The 21,461-nt window shown below is 33.9% G+C and overlaps 1 protein-coding gene across 1 annotated transcript; it reads right to left on the reverse strand.

Annotated features, from left to right (window-relative positions):
• Positions 1-8,702: 8,702 nt before the first annotated feature.
• Positions 8,703-14,679, reverse strand: PHO1;H1 (EXS (ERD1/XPR1/SYG1) family protein). Its single transcript, XM_079038446.1, has 13 exons — positions 14,354-14,679; positions 13,887-14,193; positions 13,335-13,731; positions 12,478-12,526; positions 12,287-12,358; positions 11,909-12,038; positions 10,740-10,860; positions 10,399-10,648; positions 10,149-10,298; positions 9,904-10,056; positions 9,457-9,735; positions 9,203-9,339; positions 8,703-9,048 (listed from the first exon to the last, which is right to left on the reverse strand). The coding sequence occupies exons 1-13, from the start codon at positions 14,576-14,578 to the stop codon at positions 8,958-8,960; spliced, it is 2,361 nt and encodes a 786-aa protein (XP_078894572.1). The 5' UTR covers positions 14,579-14,679; the 3' UTR covers positions 8,703-8,957.
• Positions 14,680-21,461: the final 6,782 nt, after the last annotated feature.

Consider the following 21,461-nt stretch of genomic DNA (forward strand, 5'->3'; position numbering starts at 1 on the left):
AAAAGTATACTTTTTACCTATCAATGCACATAGAAGAAAGATTAAGCTAGTGATATAATATTTTGATGATAAGAAAAAAGAGACGCTTAATGTTACATCATAAATTCTAACTATCATCAAATTGTCCCTACAACAATGTTATTATTAGTGCAACTATAAGGCTAAGTTATACACTAAATCAATTCATGTGTACTAAATCATTTAAGTGAACAACAAGGGAACCTCTAAGTGGACTTTCATCCTTTTCGTGCAAATTAATGATCGAGTGCACAAGTTAAGTAATGATTAATCCTAAGTTTCCAAATTTAGCAATTTATGTGTATAAAAGAATAATTTGCACTATGTCCATCAAGATTCTAATTTTTAACATGGTAATGATTTTTTTTATTGAGGAGTACCATACATGGTGTATTAGTTAACGATATCATTAACCCATGAAACAAATTTTCTAAATATTTTACACAAATTTTTTCTTATAAGTTAAATTCTAGAAATAACTATGTACTTTAGTTGATTCTTTTTGTTATAACATTGTATATATATATATATATATATATATATATATATATATATATATATATATATATATAAAAGTGAATTCCATCCAAATTTATACAATTTTTATAGCTATGATTTCATAGATTTCGAGAAGTGCCACACATGGTTTGTTAGTTAACTATCTTGTTAACCCTAAATATCTCATCTTGGAATGCATTGTTTAAGTCATGATTATTCTTAAGTTTCCAAATTTAGGAATTTTAGTGTATGCAAGCATACTTGTTACATGTCCATTGAAATTATATTTCTCCTCTTCGCAGTGACTTTTTATCGAGGAAAACCACACATTGTGTATTGGTTAGTGTATTGAAGCATACTTGTTACACATTTTTTATAGGTTAAATTAAAGAAATAACAATGTACTTTTGTACATTTGTTTTTTATAGCAGTATATATTGGTAAATTCCATCCAAATTCAAAACAATTTTCATAACACTCAATGGATAGCTTTTGAGGAGTATCATACATGATGCACTGGTTATCTATCTTGTTAACCTAAAAGATCTCATCCTGGAAATCTAATTCTTATAATAATGTTATTATCATTGAAACTATAAGTCCAAGTTATGAACTGTATGCCTGCATGTACAGTAAACCATTTAATTATACAATATATGATCCTTAAAGGGTACTTGTATCCTTTCAAAGCACATCAAGACCTAAGAAGAGAGATTAATATAATGAACATGAGTTTAATGAGAAAAAAGTAAACACCTAAAGTCACAAATGTTGCACATTCTAATTGTCAATAGAAATCCCCAATAATATTGTTATTATTAGTATAACTATAAGTCCAAGTTATGTAGTAAATTCCTTCATGTGCACTAAACCATTTAAGAATTGAAAATATTATTTTCCTTATTATTCTTGTTCAGATATTATATATATATATATATATGTGTGTGTGTGTGTATATATATATATATATATATATATATATAAATAATCCTATCTAATCTTCATTGAAATGACTTGTATTATCCTTTTGTTTACATTCCCCCTAAATCTTAACCATAACGAGGTTAAGATTATACTTGAATTGACCCAACATGTTACGTGTAATTGGTTTGATAAATCCATTAGCTATTTGGTCATTAGTTGAGATAAAATGAACATCAAGAGCCCCAATTGCAACCTTCTCTCTAACAAAATGAAAATCAACTTCTATATGCTTCATTCATGCAGGAAACACATAATTAGTAGTTAAGTACGTAGCTACTAGATTGTCACACCATAATACAAGTGGTCTCGGTTGACAAACTCTAAGCTCTTTAAGTAAGGACTGTACCCATGTTACTTTGGCTGTACCATTCGCTACAACTTTGTATTCATCTTCTGTACTTCACCGCAACATTGTGGTTGTTTAAGTGAACTCCATGGAATTAGATTTGGTCTTAAAGACACTGTGAAACCTCCAGTTGACCTGTGATAATCTAAACATCCAGCCTGATCTACATCTATAAACACACTTAGCAATTTAGAATTAGACTTTCGAATGTGCAGTCTTGTGTTAACCCTACCTTTTATATATCTAAGTATCCATTTTACAGCCTCCCAATGCATGTCAGTGGGTTTAAAGAGATATTGACAAACGTTTTTCACAACAAAGGTCATATCAGGTTAAGTTATGGTGATATATTGAAACCACCAACCATACTTCTATATTTGAAAGCCTCATCCTCAAATAATACTTTTCCATAGTCTTTTATGAGTTTATCAGTGAAACACATGGGAGATAAGACACTCTTACAGTTCGTCATATGAGCTCTATGCAGAAGATGATAGGCATATTTGTGTTGCAACAATGTGACTCACCTTAAATTGTGAGTGGCCTCAATTCCTAAAAAATAGTTTAGTTTTGCAAGATCTTTGATAGGAGCGGAGATGGAGACGTTACACACAAGATGATGAACAATCCCTTAAGAAGAACCAACAATAACAATGTCATCCACATATACCTGCATGTAGATAGTATGCTTCCCATGATGGAACATAAAAAAAGAAGTGTTGACCTTGGAAGAGAAAAAACCAAGCTCATGTAGTTTATCAGTAAGTCGAGAGAACCATGCACGATGCGACTGTTTTAAGCCATAGATTTCTTTTTGAAGGTTACACACAAAGTGAGGCTTACTAGGATCTTTAAAACCTAGAGGTTTTTTCATATAAACATCTACATTTAAGAAACCATGAAGGAAAGCATTATTGACATCAATTTTCCAGATATACCAATTCTTGGATACTCCAAGGGAAAGAACTAATCGAACTATGGTTGGCTGTATAACATAACTAAACGTATCTTGGTAATCAATACAATATTGTTGAGTGAACCCATGAGCGACCAAATGTGCCTTATGTTTTTAAATGGATCCATATGGATTTTGTTTAAGTTTGAATAGGGATATGGAACCAAGACCTAAGTTTTATTCTTTTGAAGTGCATTGAATTCTGCTTCCATTTGTAGGCGTCACTCAGGTTGAGACAATGTCGATTGCTGAGAAACAGGTTTAGTAAAAAATGCTTGCTTAGTAGGGTCATACTAAAATGTTCCATCCTTGTATGTCGTGGGAAAATGCTTCCTTGCTTGACCTCGTCTAACAACTCCCTATTGAGATGACAGAGGACTTGCGGAAGATAGTGAGGCAGATGGAGCATTACTTGTGACAACAGATTGGGGAGTGGGACCAACATCAGTGCCGCCTCCCTGATTATTGTCACTATGATAGGCGGAGGCCAGATCATTGTTGGAGGGCCCGCTGGTTGTCATCTCTGGAGAAGCAGACGCTGGATCATTGTTTGCACTAGTCAGGTGTGGTGATTGTTGGAATTCATGAAAAGACACCATTTGATTTTATCTTGAATGGCTCATATTATTGTCTATAAAGATGCAACTACATCAGTTGGGTTAGCTAAGAATAACGATAGATCATGCTTTCACATGTGGTCATTTATGACACTTGGTTCATTTTAAGGAAAAGAGACTCATCAAATATTACATCCCATGAAATATTACATGTGGGTTAGCTAACAATAACAATAAGGATAGATCATACTTTCACATGTGTCCCGTTCATGACAAGTGAAGCAAATGGAAATCAAGACTCACCAAATATTACATCCCATGAAATATAAATTCGACCAGTTTGCCGATCTAGACACTTGTACCCCTTATGCATTGAAATACACCTAATAAAGACAGATGAAGTGGATCTAAAAGAAAGTTTGTGATGATTATACTTTCTAAGACTCAGCCAACAAGCACATCCAAAGTTTCGTAAGAAGTTATAATTAATCAAGTGTTATATTGAGGAGGCGTGTGATAGGGTTAGAGTTATTTATTGTTCGGCTTGGCATATCACTTATAAGACAACAGGCGGTTAAGAAAGCCTCATACCAAAATCAGAGTGGGAGTGAAGAGTGAGCTAAAAGAGCTAGCCTGGCTTCAACAATATGTATATGCTTTCAAACTCGGAGTGGGTTAGATTTATTTATTGTTCTATCATCCCATTTTGTTTAGATGTATGAGGACATGATACACGATGCAAAATATCGGTTTGTTGCTAATATTTGTGAAGTTTGTGGTATTCACCACTCCAATCGGATTGAACAATGTGAATTTTAGTATTCAAGAGTCGCTCAACATGATTTTGAAAGTCATAAAAAACTTGTTCCACATATGATTTATGTTTAATGAAATAAATCCAAGTGTAACGATTATAATCATCCAAAAAGCAAACATAATAACGAAAGCCTCCATTAGAAACTTGAGCTGGTCCCCAGACATCGGTACAGATAAGCTCTAGTGGTGATGAGGTGACATGAACATAACTACTATAAGAAAGTTGATGACTCTTGGCACGTTGACACACATCACATACTGATGACACATTATTAAAGGAAAAACCTAATTTAATAGACTTCATAATGAATTGACAAATGCTAGAGAAGGATGACCAAGATGCTGATGTCACTAATATGATGACACTTTGGTGCTGAATCCAACATAACGACGGGTATGTTTGATCGGCACTAGAAACAAAACCTTTTGCTTTTACCAATTAGAAGCATTTTCTTTGTGTGTGTGTCCTTAATAAAGAAAATATTTGGGTAAATTTAAATGAAAACATTATTATTAGAAACATGTTTATCAGCTAAAAGAAGATGTTTGTTAATATGGGGGACATGCAAAATGTTTTTAAGAACAAGAGGACGACCCAAACTATGGATTTGTGAATGGCTAACATGGGAAATATGCAAACATGTTCCATTTACTACTTGGACCTGATCTTTCCATGATAACTCTCAGGTAGAGTCAAGCGATCAAGATCACTTGTGAGATGGTCTGTTGCTCCAGTGTCTATGTAATAGTTTGGATCATTGTTGTAGCTACCAAAAGTGGCACTATTACCGCGACGATACTCTTCAGCTCAATAAGAGTGATTGAATCGGTTTCTACAGGTTAAAGTAGTATGACCTGGAATACCACACACTTGATACCTTGGGCCACCATTGTATCTTCCACGGCCAGGTCCAAGGTCACGGTTACCACCATGGTAATTGTTTCTTTGATTATCACTAGCATAGTTGTTGGAGTTTCTGGAATAACCTTCATTATTATGGGTTTTGCATGAATTTGTTAGTTCCTGTTTTGTGACACTGTTGACAGATGAAACAAAGTCTGTGGAGCCAGTGATTGCCTTCGATTGAGCCTCATGGGCAATCGGGTATGAATAAAACTCTGATAGTTTCAATTCATGTTGATTACTAAGGAACGTAATTTTTGTAAATAGATCTATGTGGCCCGGACCTAACTTAACTAGGATATATCTAATAACTTCCTCATAAGTCATGGTTTGACAAATATTGGCTATGGAATCGGCAACTCCCATCATCTTCTAATAATATTCAGAAGCACTCATATCACCTTTTTGTGTTTGAAAGCCGTGTGCGAATTTGAATGGGATTACCTTTGTGTTGCGTAGAGAACATGGTATGATGGGACATCTACAATTGATCGGACTTGTTCGTGCAACGAGTGAGTTGCGAGAGAACTTCTTCGGTCATGGAAGATAGCTGACCTCCAAGTATAGCTTGATCTTGAGTAATCCATGTGACATATTCAGGGTTATCTTCCTATTATGCTATGTCACTGGTACCGAAGGTGATCTTGGTTGCTGGAACTTTAGTCGTTCCATGGAGGAAGCCATACATGTGAACTTCACAAAGAATGGGAATGACTTGTGCCTTCCAAAGTAGAAAATTAGTGTGTGTGAGTTTGTAGGTAATGGTTGTTGCGATCTCGGCTGAGTTGATTACGTTAGTAGAAGAAGAAACCATAAAGGTGTAGCAATAATCAAATCAGAAACCCTTAAGGATCAAGGCGCTCTGATACCATATGGCAGATACTTAAGATAGACCCAAAAGGTTAGGATCTTTATCTATACAACAACTATATAAACAAATGATCATATATAATCTTCATTTAAATGGCTCGTATTATCCTTTTGTTTGCATTAAGTTCATAGTAGAAGATCGTCATATTTCACTTTTTTCATTTCATCACACATTAAGGCCTAGAAAGAAAGATTATTGTTGTGATAGAAGAGTTTGATGACAGTAAAAAGGACATACTCAAAGTCACAAATGTCACAAGTGTAATTATCATCAAATGGTCCCAACACCAATGTTATTATCAGTGTAACTATTAGGACATGTTATGTACTTAATGCCTTCATGTGCACTAAGTCATTTAATTTCGCAATAAAGAATCATCTGAGTGGACTTTTATCATTTCCGAGCAGATCAAAAGTCATGATAAGAAGGATTAAGCTAGTGCTAGAAGAGTTTGAAGAGAAGAAAAATAGGAGACACTCAAAGTCACAAAAGTCACAACTTCTAATTGTCATCAAATTTATGCACTAAGGGCATACATACATGGATGCATGTATATAAGTATGTTAGATACATACATACATACATACATACATACATACATACATACATACATATAAGCTTCCATCTTCTCTTTTGAATGTATAGCTTTATAAACTTTATTTAAAGTAAGAGAGTCATGACTATAAAGAATTGTATCCCTTAGGTTTGAATAGGAGCTCCAAAGAGGGCATAAAAGAATCAAGTCAATGTATTCTTCGTCATACTTAATTTCAAAAGTCGCCAAATCGGACCGATCTCTTTAAAATCAAAGTTGTCGTTAAGTAGATTACGTCCTTCATGTTGATGTAAGATTTTTTTTTTGGCTTTAAATGAGTCTTACTCATGAGATATTTCTTCATGTTGATGTAGGAATTTTTTTTGCTTTAAATGAGTCTTACTCATGAGATATTTCTTCACACATATTGATTCAATTTTGACCAAACGACAACCACACATATTTCACTGTGTACTTCTTGAATAATATTATATTCGAGATGTAATCGGATTTGTGTCAAAATTTTAAAATCCTTCTGTTTCTCATTAGGAATCTAAGCAGCTGGAGCATTTTCTCCAAAAGAACATAAAGCATCATCCTAATTAGCTTGACCCAAAAGATTTGGCAATATCATTTGTCAAAATGAAAAATGAGTGTTACGGTCCAAAAGTGAAAGGTCGTATTTGATTGTAGCCATTGGAAACTCGTTTATGTATAACCTATTGTATGTGATTAATAGAAATATTTATTTTCTATTGGAAGAGCAAAAATATAATAATACTTAAAGTGGCTAAATTATGGTGCAAATAAAAAAAAATGATTTTTATTTATTATTTATTTATTTTATTGTGGCTTTAATGTGAAAAGCAATATGATAAAAGTGAATGGTTTGTTGGTCTGATATAATAAATAAATAAAAAGAAAAAAACGATGTGGAACTAATATATATGTGCTTGTGGGCTTGGGAAAATATATATTAGGGACAGGGTTTTAAGATATTTGTATGGTAGCTTGTATATACATAGGCTCAGGGAATTAGATTTTTTCAGGAATAACTCTCCTAAAAGATAACGATCTTGAGGCCCGTTCAATGTCCAACAAAAAACGATGTGGAGCTAATATATATGGGCTTGTGGGATTGGGAAGATAACTCTCCTAAAGGACGCTTTTAAAGTCCAACAAAAATCGATCATGGGCTGGAAAATAAATATCCAAAAATAATCGACATGATTATGTACGCTGCGGTTGTGTCAGGTTGAAAGGAAAAACGATATCGTCCAAGAAGTTCGATCGATCAAGAAGGTAACATTGTATGGTTCAAGAAAAAACTTGCAAGAAAGGTATGCATTTTTTATCCTAAAACACTGTGTTTTTATTAAAAAAACGTAATTACAAATAGTCACACGTTAACACCAAATTTTAATTAAGTTTTACAATGGAAACCGACGTATGAGAAGAACTAGGTGTGAGACCCATGTATTATATGAGTTTATTTTAAAAAAATTAAATATGAAATTTTAACAATTTGAAAAGTTTGAATTTATAATAAAAATGAGAAAAATTTTGAATTATTAAAATTAATAAAGTTTAATGTATTAAATACATTATATATATACACTCTTTCTAATAAATACCTTATATATATATATATATATATATATATATATATATATATATATATATATATATATATATATATATATATATTACCTTACATATTAAATGTGAAATTTTGATTTAATAAAATGAAAAATACAATAAAATAAAAAGTAGAAAATAGAAAATTTTAAAATTTTTAAAAATGTCATGTGTCCAAATGAAGAAGAATAAGACATGTGGCAAAAAAAAATTATTTATTAGATAGGATTACACGATCAAAGATATAAACGGGTTACAAAAGGCTATTGAACGTTGGATGAGAATAACGAACGAATAATAATAATAATAATAATAATAATAATAATAATAATAATAATAATAATAATAAAATATCTAATTATCCTAATATATAATTAATTAAGAAGATAATTAATTAGTCTCTAGTAAGACTCTACTTGATGGGCTAAGGAAAAACATAGCCTTGGGGGACAAGTAATATTGGTGGGCATCTTTAATAACATTGAGTCTCACTTCTTGATGGTTTGTGGCTTTTAGTTCTAGTCTGACTAGATTTTCCTTAGCCGATTAGAACCAAATTAAAAGATTCTTAAATTAATAATACACCCAAAAAAAGTACTAGAGTTCCATTAAAATGAAGGAAGAAAATTGTGTACAAATATGAATTATTTGTACAAACTGACAACAAGAAAGTTGAAGAAGAACAAATTAAAATCCTATTTGCATCAACTTGTGAAGCTAATTAGAGGTTCTTCCATGTGAACTATTCGTTACTTGGTCGACGAATCATATTCTAACATATATCGACTGATCATCATGAAGAGAATTTGCATATGAATATATGATCGATCATGCATCAGCCTTCCTCATCCACTTCGTGGAATGGAAGTGGTACTGTTTTCACTGCTCTAAACTTCCCTGCATTATTAAGATGCTCATTCTCCAACCTGTAGGACCATGATCAAAAGGTGATATATATGTTCCTGTTAGCTTTCATGTAGCAAATTATATTTTGAATTCATATGTATTATGTGGTCAATTTAGGACCACACATATTTCATGTTTCTTTGTAGCTATAGTCTTATTTTATGTTCTATTTACCTGTAAAAATTCCACTGGCCTCTTCTAATGACTTCAAGGGCAGCTAAAAAAAGCCCTGTTAATCTATAATCAATGCTCCCAAATTTGTAATGTAGGACAGTTTGTAACCAAGCCAACCTCAGAACAAGATTCAGTCCCTGAAAAAATATTCCAACAAGAATATATAGCTCAACGTTTCATATTATTTCTTTCTTCTTTTAAATTTTTATTCATCATTTTAATGAAAATGTAATTAATGTGGAATAGATATATACCATAGAGAAGAAGTAAATGAACTTCCTACGAAGAATCAATTCGTTTCTTAGCCAAGGGTTCTTGGAGTTCATCTGTAGCAAACCCCAATCTTTTACAAAGTCCCAATACAGTTGATAAACAGTTGCGATACTTGACATTATCACTACCATGCATAACCATGCCATACTCTTTTCTTTTTCGTATGCAAGTTTCACTCCTGCAGCTAACATTGCAGATACGTATTTTCCCAGATTTATCAAATGACCTGTGTCGCCTTCATCAAGCCACCTTCGAGCACACTACACAACAAAAATTTCGTTAGAGTAGCTCCACTTTTATTATCGATCTTCATAATTCAAAAAAGCGAACATGGTATCATCACACTGCTCAAGTCATCATATGATCAAGTCATAAAGCAGAATGCTAATATGCTATAATGTATCTTAAAAAATGTATTGTTGTTCAACCTGCATTGCTCTCCAGTAATAAGGCAAAAATGAAACGGCATAAGCAAGATCTCTATAGTTTTTCGTTTGCACACAATATCCATAGTCTTGAGTTTTGTAACTTCCAGTTATGTAGTAGCAGGATACATATTCAAGGTTCCTGAGCATCGGCACCTGTTTTATAAAAATAATTCAGTATCAAATATTTCATAATGATTTACATGATGATGATGATGATGATGATGATGATGATGATGATGTCTTACCTGGCTACACAGTTGATCAGCCATGAAGAAATCCAGCATGACAACCTTGTAAAGAGGAGATAAAATGATGTTCCTTAACACACTAAGAAGTCGGAAACGGCTTGATTTGTAAAGGATGTTGATGGGACAAACAAGCAATACCATAAAAACCTGTTAATTAATAAATGGAAAACATTAATTATAGATGTCTCAGAAAAATTTAAAAATCATCAAAATGGTTTATGGGAATATTTTGAAGTAATTAGATTACCAGTAAAAGAAGGCCTGGGATTAATTCAACTTGAGAGTACGAATACCCTTTGTCCATCAATGAAAGATGAACAAACAGGACACCGACTACAACTGCCATCGACATTGTACATATCAAGAAAATATCTCTATATTTTAGTTCTCGTGTTGGTGATAGCTCAAAGATAAAGCTGTAATTGATACGTGTCTTTCTCCACATAAAAATGTTGCATCCGTATAGGAAAAAGTGCAAAAACAACAGGCTGAACATGCTGCAAAATCAACAATATGTTGTCCCTAAGGTTATCAACGCTATTTTCGTTTAGTTTTTGTTATTAATCTATAACAACGTGACATATGTACCTAAGAAGAGGGTAGACAGTTTCCATGTAGATTGTATTAGTTTGTGGTGTATATGTTCCAGTGGTACGAGCCATGATGACATATCCAACGAATAGTGCAATGAAGCATCCTGTAAATAACCCTATAAAAAGTAGAAGCTAAGATCAAAGACATGATTTTGATATATGATGTTTATTTGTTAGATTATGTTTAAATTTTAAATCACTAATGTCTTATCGCATATAGTGCACAAATTATACAAATAAGATTCTAACACGACATGATATTTTATGGCTACCAGACAAAAAAAAAAAAACGGTTTCGTGCTTCTACAAACATTAAGATCATGGTGTGCTGAGAAAGATCACACTTTGAATTGATGTACTAGAAATCCATGCTGTGTTGGTTTTCCACAAAAAAATTAGTGGCAACCGAAAAAGCCAAAGTATCACATAGGGGAAATTAGAGATTTTGATCATTGTAGGGTCAAAGATAGTCAGTCATCTGTTTAATTGCTTTATTTTATTTTTTTTACCTTTAGCTATCTAGAAAAAGTAGATCTATATCTTTGACTACCTAAGTCCTTTAAAAGATTATCTTTCATTGGTAAAGTGATCCACTTCTACATCTTTTAAGGATTATTGTTCAATCAAAACTAATTTTTAACTCAAACATGATGATGTATACTTGACACCTTACTAATGAGACATTGGTTAATATTGTGTTAAACTTGTAACCCTCACATAGATTTGGAAAGAATAAAAATGTGTGACACTTAAATATGAATTTCGATACAAACTTCAATTTTGATTGATATTGATAAATTGTTGATGATCGGTATATTTATCAACCTCATAATTTTAAATTTTATAGTTATGAATTTAAAACTAAACATTGACATAAATATATACGTTTTATTAATTTGTTACTACCATTCTCTAAACAAAATTGTTGTGCATCTATTTGACTATTTAGTCACAAAAGCACCAGGGTATATACCACATAAATGCCCACTAACGGAAAGATGATATAGAAAAGTAGATTTCATGTTTTTATATATTATCATAAAATTCTTGACCTTTTAATTCTTAGTGGCGAATTATTTTCTTAGTCTTTTTATTAATCATTTTGTTTGTTTTAAAAACGAAATCGAACAAATTAAAGAAATTAAGCAAAGTATAGTAGCACACCTATGAAAAAGGTGACAGCATGAGACTCTTTGCGCTGAGTCGGTTTCAAATATTTCATTGCCTTCCTTCGGTCATCTTCTGCAAATTGTTTCACGAAAATGTCTTCTACCTCGTCTGCCAGCTTCATAATCTACCATACGAAATAATATAAAATGAATGAAACTTCAGTTTTCTACAATACGTATATTGGTTTAATACAAATTAAAGATCAAACATCTAAAGGCACTTCATTCTGTCTCAATTTAATCCAACATATGGAATATATGGTACTCGATTTTGTTTATCTTTTTCATATTTTCTTTGACATATCAATGTGGATGTGTCATGAGGCACAACCAAATTATCTTAACATGAGGATCTTCTTTTTTTCAAATTTACCTTGTTCGAACTGTTGAAGTAGGAGCTTTCGACAACTTTAAGATAGATGGGAAGAACTTGTTTATTTGTTACCTGAAAATAGCACGACAACATAAGGTGGCTAAATCTATCTAGTTATAAATTTAAAGTTAATTACATAGAAAAATAAATAAGATTTTGTTAATCAACTAGAGCCCACACTGTGTACTTACTTTGTCGAATTTCTTTAAAATCTTTGCAAATGCAAGCATGTTCAAATTCCTACAAAGAATCAACGTCAGAAGCATTAATGTCATGCACTTTTGGATTGCTTACAACGGAAAAAAGCATTAATGTCATATGAACTATTGGATTGCGTACAACCTAAAAGAAGATTCAATCTTTGTCATAGTATGTGTTAATTAATGTTTGTTTGTTGGCAAAGATTTATACAACAAAATAGTTTTTTAACGCAATATATGAAACCATGTTTTGATTTAGGCGAAAATATTCAACATTGTAACCAGGAATCGGTTGCTTCATGATAGTACCACTTAAATACTTATTTATGGAATAATTTTTTTAGTCAACAAGAAGAGATTTACCAAGTTATTGAATAATATTCAAATTTGTGCAATAATGTTTCACTTGTTATAACCAATTCATGCAACTATTTGTTACTTTCGTTACTAACTTATGCAAATTATTGTAATTACACAATTACAACGTTTCAACTAGCTAAATAGCCAAATTTCAGTCGTCATGATATAAAACATGGTTGCATATATCTAAAAATCATTTTTTTTTCATGTAAATTGACAAAGTGAAAATGCATTACATAAATAAGCATTTAACCTTCTTACCAAAACTTCAAGCAATTTAACATAAAGATTATTGAAAAGGGTCCATATTAAATGGAATAATTCATAAATAAGTGTTGGGTTGTCATGGACATCTTTTTAGAGTAGGAAAGGGATAAAATAAGATTTGAACCACTAACTACAAGAAGGGACAACTACCATCAAGTAAAATACTTGATGCCACAAGAAATTTATAAAAAAAGAATAATGTCGCAAAACCAAAATAATACCTGTAAGTTTGGAGATAGCCCAATCCTTTATAAAGCTCAATTAGAGCTCCTCGAATCATTTTTTCAGCATGATGGACTTTCGTTTTGTTGACATGAAGCTTTTTTCCATGAGCATTGTGTTTTCTTGACGACTGATTGATGGAATCTTCCCAAAGAAGGTAGGAGAATGTTCGTGTAGGATTAGTTAGAGGAATGCGAATTTTCAACTTTTTTCCTTGGCTATTGATAATATAACCAGATAGACTCTGTTCCTCCTCCTGTATAGATCTTGTCACTTTCCCATCTTCTTCTGATCTTGGTGAATCCTCACATTCAACACCATTAACATCATGTTCTTCTGCAATCTTTTCCTCTTCCTGCAAATCATGTTCTATAATACCCCTACTGGATTCTTCATCTGTTCCCAGATAAAAGGAAAAATATCAATTGGGTAAGTATCCAAAACCCTTATAAGAAAAATGTCATCGTAAAAAGTTGAGTATCCTAAAAAAATTATATTTTTGAATCCCATGACACCACATTCGACCTGTTTTTAAGATCTTAGTTGCTTACCACATGAAATGGAGCCAGATATCGAGTCTTCATCCTTGGAGTCATGGTGGGATGAAGTAGCTTTATTTTTGTGCTGATCTTTTATCGCATTTTTCAGATCAATCAGAATATTTAATTGTTTCTCAAGACACTCCCCTCGATCGAGGAACTCCTTCTCTTTCCTTCTATAGAATTCATTAACTTTGTTAAGTTGAAGATCCAAAAGTGCGAAGAATTCACTAGCAGCTTCGGTATCAGCAAACTTCTCTAACAATTCTGTTTGGTATAGAACTCCCTTACTGTTTGTCGATTGAAGCTTACTATGAACCTGATACCACATAAACCAAAGCACATTAGGAAAGCGACACACATAGATTAAAACCAAGTAGCTAGCATTTGGGTTCTCGTGGGAATAACTTGAGGTCAAGGATGAAGAGATAATGTTCAAAGAGTAAATATAAAACAAGAGTCAGAGAGTGTTTATGTACGTGAATGACTTCATGTGTTCTGCACTGATTTCCAAATAAGGAAAGCTTATGTATTGCGGAAAAGAAGGTGTTGCTTAAAGAGCTTTTATGTTTAGATTTTGATGAAGGAGCAGTGGAATCACAGTTGAGTTTCTTGATGTCTTTCTTGAGTTGCCAATAATCAACGAAGGCGTCTTTCCATTCAGGAACTAGCTGACCCTCAAACTGTTTAGTGAACTTCACCATCTTTTTTTTTAAGCTCTTAGTTAAAGAGCTTATCCCCAGATAAGTGAGAGTACTTCTTTTTAAGCACTGTGAGTTCAAATGAGATGAGAGTGTCTAATGGAAACCCACGATCACATTATTTATGGACAGAGATGAAAATGGTGTAATGAAAAAGTGACAACTTTGAATGATGTGGCACGTACTGATTCTCAGGTGCAGCACATTCTAAAATATCCTGTGTTCTTTTTTTTCTTTTATCCTATGCTGCCTTCCACTTGGAACTAGGGTCTATGTTTATGGTGGATGTTCACCTGAAAATTTGCAATTTTCAAGTATGATGTGGCGATGCCTGGCCAAGATGCGGTGAAGGAAAGTTGGAATTTCATGGAGGATTGTGTGGATTACATGATATCTAAAAATCTTTGATGCTCCTTTCGTCTATTTGGCCATGCAAATGAACCTATGCTTCGGTAGTATTGATGAGCCTAATTTATTATAACATCCATGTTATTGAGTAAATAGTATTAGATTTTTGTATTTTCTATAACATCCACCAACTACTAGAAAACATGGGCAGTTCTGACAGGAGGTAATCCGTTTGGAAACCCTTAGTGAAAGTTATTATTTGCCATGTGTTACCCTTTGGGTCTTGATATTCACTATATATAAAAATTTACAACAATAGATCCTAAATTCATGCATTTTATCTATATCTATACACAAACACATATCCGATATCTAATTAATTAACTTTTCTTAGCATGTTTGCATTCCTCTTCAATCTTCACTATTACAAGGTTTAGATTGTTTCTTAACGTGTCTAACATGCTACGTGTCATATGTTTCGTAAGACCATCAACAAGTTCATCATTTGAGGATATAAATTGGACGTCCAAAGCTCACATTGCCACATTTTCTCTAACAAAATGGAAATCAACTTCTATATGCTTTGTTCGGACATGAAAGACGGGATTATCTGTTAACTAAGTGGCTTCCAAATTATCACACCATAGCACAGGTGGCCTTGCTTAATGAATGTCTAACTCCTTAAGTGATGATTGTATCCGGGTGTACTCTGATGTGCCATTCACCACTGCCTTGTACTCAGCTTTTGTACTTGACCGAGAGACAGTGGGTTGTTTTCGTGAACTCCATGAAATCATATTAGGACCTAGAAACACCACAAAGCTTCCGATAGACCTTTGATAGTCTAGACAACCTGCCCAATATGCATCGGTAAATACACTTAACAACGTGGAGGTTGATTTTCAAATATAGAGTCCCGTGGTCGTTGAACCTTTAACATATCGCAAAATTCTCTTTACAGCCTCCTAATGAATAGTAGTTGGTTTCGAAAGATATTAACACACATTATTAACAGGAAAAGAGATATCAGGTATTGTTAACCTAAGATACTGCAAACCACTAACCATACTCTATATTTGAAAGAATCTTCATCATTAAGAGGTGTTCCAAGATCTCAATCAAGTTTGTTTATTACTGACATGGGAGTTGAAACGCTTTTACAATTCATCATGTTTGCACGATGCAAGAGGTGAGTGGCATATTTATGTTGCATTAAGGTGATTCCCCCTGAATTGTGAACAACGTCAATTCCCAGAAAAATAATTAAGCCGACCGAGATCCTTAAGAGCAACAGAGGAAGATAAAGTTCTTATTAATTTGTCAACAGCCAGTTGAGAGGAGCCAACAATAACAATATCGTCAACATAGACAAGCATGTAGATGGAGACATTAGTTGCATGAAATATGAAAAGAGACGTATCAGCTTTAGATGAAGAAAACCCAAGAAGATGCAATTTGGCACAATGACTGGAAAACCAGGCACATGGTGATTGCTTCAATCCATATAGTGTCTTTTACAGTTTACACACAAAGGTTGGATGTCGTGAGTTCTCAAATTCGGGTGGTTGTCGTATATAGACTTCTTCATCCAAGAGCCCATGAAGGAATGCATTGTTTATATCAATTTGACTAAGATGCCAACCCTAGACACAGATAAGGAAAGGACAAATCTAATGGTTGTTGGTTTTACAATTTGACTAAAGGTATCCTGACAATCCACTCGATATTGTTGGGTGAACCGACGAGCTACCAATCGTTCCTTATACTTGTCGATAGAGCCATCAGGGCGTTCCATGAGTTTAAAAACCCATTTACATCCAATAACATTCACACTAGTAGGACGTAGCACAAGGACCTACATATTGTTCTTTCGAAGAGCATCAATTTCAGACTCCATGGCAGCTCTCCAAGCCAGATCAAATAAGGCTAAGTGATAAGAAATAGGAGCAACAGCAGAGAAATCACGCTTGGTTGAGTCATAGCGAATAGTACCGTCAGTGAACTAGCGAGGAAAAGACTTTCCGGCACAACCACAGGTGATAACACCAGGAGTATGCATAACAGAAGTCTCATGATCAGTCAGCAGTGACGATGACATATCGACAATGATAGAAGCAGGTGACTGCGGTGTTGGAGCTGGCATAAGAACAGTTTGAGTTGGTGAGCTCATTAGTGTTGAAGGAGTGTCTGATACATGATCATCTTGATTAGTGGCTGTTACATGTGCATCCGGAGAGATTGTAGTTGATGTATGCTTTTCTGGTACTGCTGAAGACATATATGATGGCTGATTGAAAGGATGTACTGATGGAAGAGATCTTGGTGGTGACATCGGGGGCATAATAGATGAAGCTACATCAGATTTCTTAGCCAATAAAAGAGATAAATCATAATTTTGCATATGGTCATTAGTAATTGTCGGTTCTGTCTAGGGAAAAGAACTAGTTTCTGATATACTAGAGGATTTAGTAGAGCCACTTGTGTTTGCTAAGGGGAAACGTAATTCATCAAAAATTACAACACGAGAAATGTATATTTTGTCAGTGGTTTTGTCCAAGAACTTGTAGCCTTTTTAAATAGATTTATATCCCAAAAAACACACATCTTTGACCGACAATTGAGTATATGGGTATTGTATTTTCTTAGGCTTAGCCAACATGTACAACCAAAGAATCGAAGAAATAAATAATCAGGTTTAATTTACAAGAGTTGTGTGATAGGTGGTTTATTGCTTATGGTACGGCTTGGCCGTTTATTAGGTAAAAAGTAGTCAAAAAGGCCTTGTCTTAATAACGAAGCGGTAAAGAAGACTGAGCCAAAAGTGCTAGATATGTTTCAACAATATGACGATGTTTACGTTCAGCAACACCGTTCTGTTGCGATGTGTGGGGAAGGAAAAACGATGAGTGATTCCAATTTGTTAAAAATATTTGTGAATGAGATCATACTCACCATCCCCTGTCAGATTGAACACTATGAATTTTAAGATTCAAAAGACGCTTAACATGATTTTGAAAATTATTAAAAAAAAAAAAAAAAAAAAAACTTGTTCAACATTATACTTGTGTTTGATAAGATAGATCCAAGTGTAGCAACTATAATCATCCAAAAAGTAACATAGTATCTAAAACCTCCACTTCACACTTGAGCAAGTCCCCAAACATCTGTATGAACAAGCTCAAGTGGAGAAGAAGTAACATGAACTGAACTATTATAAGGAAGCTGATGACTATTTGCACATTGACATTCATCACAAACGTACGACTCACTATTAAAAGAATAATCTAATTTATTTGAACTCAAAATGGACTTGACATTTTTTTGAAGTAGGATGAAAAAAATGTTAATGCCACTGGAATGTGGAGACCTTGAAACTTGACCAAGCTTGACGGGGAGTACTGGAAGACCGACTGAATGGAATAGAGTACGGGCCTCATTTGCTTCTACCGAGTAGAAGAATTTTCTTCGTGGCAATGTCCTTAACAAAGAAAACATCAGGACAGATTTCAATAAACAAATTGCTATCAGAAGTAAGTCTTTGAGTAAATAAAAGATGTTTATTGATGTGTGGAACACGAAGAACATTTTTAAGAGCAATAAATCGATATAAGCTGAGAATTTTAGAATGACCAATATGTGAAATTGACAAACATGCTTCGGTGCCTACTTGAACGTTTGCTTCCAACAATTGATTAATATCCAGAACAAATACAAATGTTGATTCTAGCCCTAAATCACTTTGTCCTATCCACAATGTTATCATCATCGTTTGCAATACCAATGCCTTGGATTTCACTTGTTGGTTCCACCGCAATGTTCAACAAAACAACAAAAAATTTCACATTTCAACTGACTAATTCCAGGATGAGAAAGCTTACAAAGAAGTAGTTTGCCCAAATCATGAAGTTGCCTGTTTCAGGTACCTTTTATGAATTCACTAACAAACAAGTTCTTCACATGTTCAACGAGATGGGGCATCAACTAGTTTTAACTGGAATAAGTCTATTTAGAAAGGAGAGTCTACCCTATGTATGGAGTTTTCTTTTTGGAATTGTATTGCCATGCTTGACTGGTCGCTGTTCATGGTTAGACAAAGCAAAATTGAAAGTCTATGCTATGCTTGTTGGCATATACTATGATTTGAATGTTGATTATGCCACACAACTATGGGAGGAATTTGGATCAGCAATTATGCACACCAATCTGAAAAATGGTGTTTCATGTGCTCGATAGTGGAGTTTGATTCTTAAGAAGGTTTATGAACAAGAAGAGATTTTGGTTCCTTCAGATGTTGAAGCTGTTGAGTTTTCGACATTTGCTGCTCCAAGACTTCTTGTTGACAATCTAGTCATTTTTCCTAAAGTTGCTCGCATTCCAGATGCGATGCTAAGGTGTATTGATCTGCAACATCCAATTCTTGTTAAGTACTTGACATCCATTGATGCTAATGGTTCTGTTGGTGTTCTTCCATTAAAAGGGGCTGAGGGTTCTTCAAAAGTTGTTAAATTAACGAAGAAGAAGAAGCAGGCTGAGAAACTACAACATGTGATGGAGGAAGTTTCTAAAGAGATTATTCCTTTGAAGATTGGTATTCTCAAGCGAACCAAGAAGCCAACCAAGAGACCTCATGATTCTCTATTCATGCCATCAATTTAATAACCCGAAATCGCAACAACTAAGCAAACTTATATTGATTCTTTGAATACTCATTCGCCTCAGAAGGGTATGAAGAGGATTAGAAATCTTCAATTCAACAGAAGAGGTGTGTTGTTTAGAGAAGTTTTTATACCTGCTTCTCCAGCTTCGAAGAAACGAAAGGCATTCGATATGGCTCAGAAGTTACAACAAAAGAAGAGAAAGAATCATGATCCACTTGATCAGGTCATTGTTGAAACTGATAATGCTATATTGAGAATATCCGTCATGATGATTCTAGGATTGGATCACCTCGAAGGGATTCTCCTATCAAATCGATTTTGGAGGAGACAGGAAATCCTAGTGTCACTGAAAACGTATCTAATACGGATACAAACACCAATTTGAATGATTAAACATCTACATCATCCTTGAGAATACTAAGGTCATACCACCCGAGGTTTCGCATACTGATTCCTATACGGAGGAGTTTCGAACTCCATACATCACTGTGAACTTATCTGATAAGGACACAAATGTCAATATGGGCGAAGGGGTACATAACAATGAAGCCATTGTTACTTCAACTCTTGAAACATCAACCATTTCTACTTCCACCATAATCTTATCCACCATTGAAACCTCTACTTTTGAAACATTCTCTTCATTACCACTTTCATCCCCAATCCCAACTTCAATGTCGTTCTCAACAATTTCACCAACTTACTCCACAATCATGCATAAACCCATTACTACTCTCTTCTCTTGTAAATCTACTGAAGTGGAGAGAATAGTTCAAGAAGATAAACCAAATGATGATGAAATCATGGTATCTTTTGTTGATTTGCAGTTCGATCTTGAGGAGGATAATGTTCCTGATGACATGATAATGTCAGGTAAATAGTTCAAAATTCTTAACTCCAAAATCAATTCTCTTCTACAAATCCAATCAGATATTGTGGGAATGAATTCTTTTACTAGGGTAGAGATGGAGTACTTGTTAAAGTCTCAAAAAAATTGTCTTCAAAGTTTGATTGAAAGTCTTGAAAAGACATAGGTCGAAAGGATGAATGTTCATTTTAGAAGCTTTGAGTACGAAATTCAAAAGCTATGTGATTTTTCCAAGGAACGTCATGATCTTTTTGTTGAGCAAGTCACAAAGATAAAGGAGTCTATGGATCAAAAAATGGCTGAACTCAAATCAGAAATGGCCAAAGAGGTGGAAAAGATACAACATAACTATACTTTGTTGCATAGCAAAGTTGATGTTGTTGCAACTGCTATCATAAAGTTGGTCGAATTCAATACTGACTATTCGACTAAACTTGAAGAAAAATCAGAAAAGGATTCCCAGGTGTTCGCAAAGCTGGAAGAATTTTTATCAAGTATCAAAGAAATGATTTCAAAAGTTGATCTTCCGAATCAGTCGTCGGTTTCTCAAGAGTCTATTTCTCAATTGGTTTCGAATATTGAGACCAATATCAAAGTAGAACTTGCTGCCATCCTTAAGTTGGTTCTTCGCTTACCAACGAATGTTCCATGTGTTGTGCATCTGTCATAAGGGGGAGATAAAGGATGTGGAGGTGTTGGATCTTCGAATGATTCTGAAAAAGGAGCAGTTGTTGTGAAAGTGATTTTAACTCTGATACCGACTTCACTTCCTATATCAATGACCATAACTTTAACAACAACAATAACAACAACAACAAGACCAATCACGAAAGGGATCATTATAAACGAAGGAGTTGAAGGTTCAAGTTTGAGTTTTGTGCCACCACCTTCGAAAAACAATTAAGGTGATAAAGGGAAAGCTATCTCAATGGTTCAATCAGAAGAAGTGAAAAAGAAACAACAAGCTCTGGAAATCGAGAAAGAAAGGCAAATCAACAACATAATGAGGCGA

Source organism: Lactuca serriola, chromosome 4 (genome assembly GCF_051521515.1).
Source record: "Lactuca serriola cultivar US96UC23 chromosome 4, Lser_US96UC23_V15, whole genome shotgun sequence".
NCBI classification, from domain to species: Eukaryota; Viridiplantae; Streptophyta; class Magnoliopsida; order Asterales; family Asteraceae; genus Lactuca; species Lactuca serriola.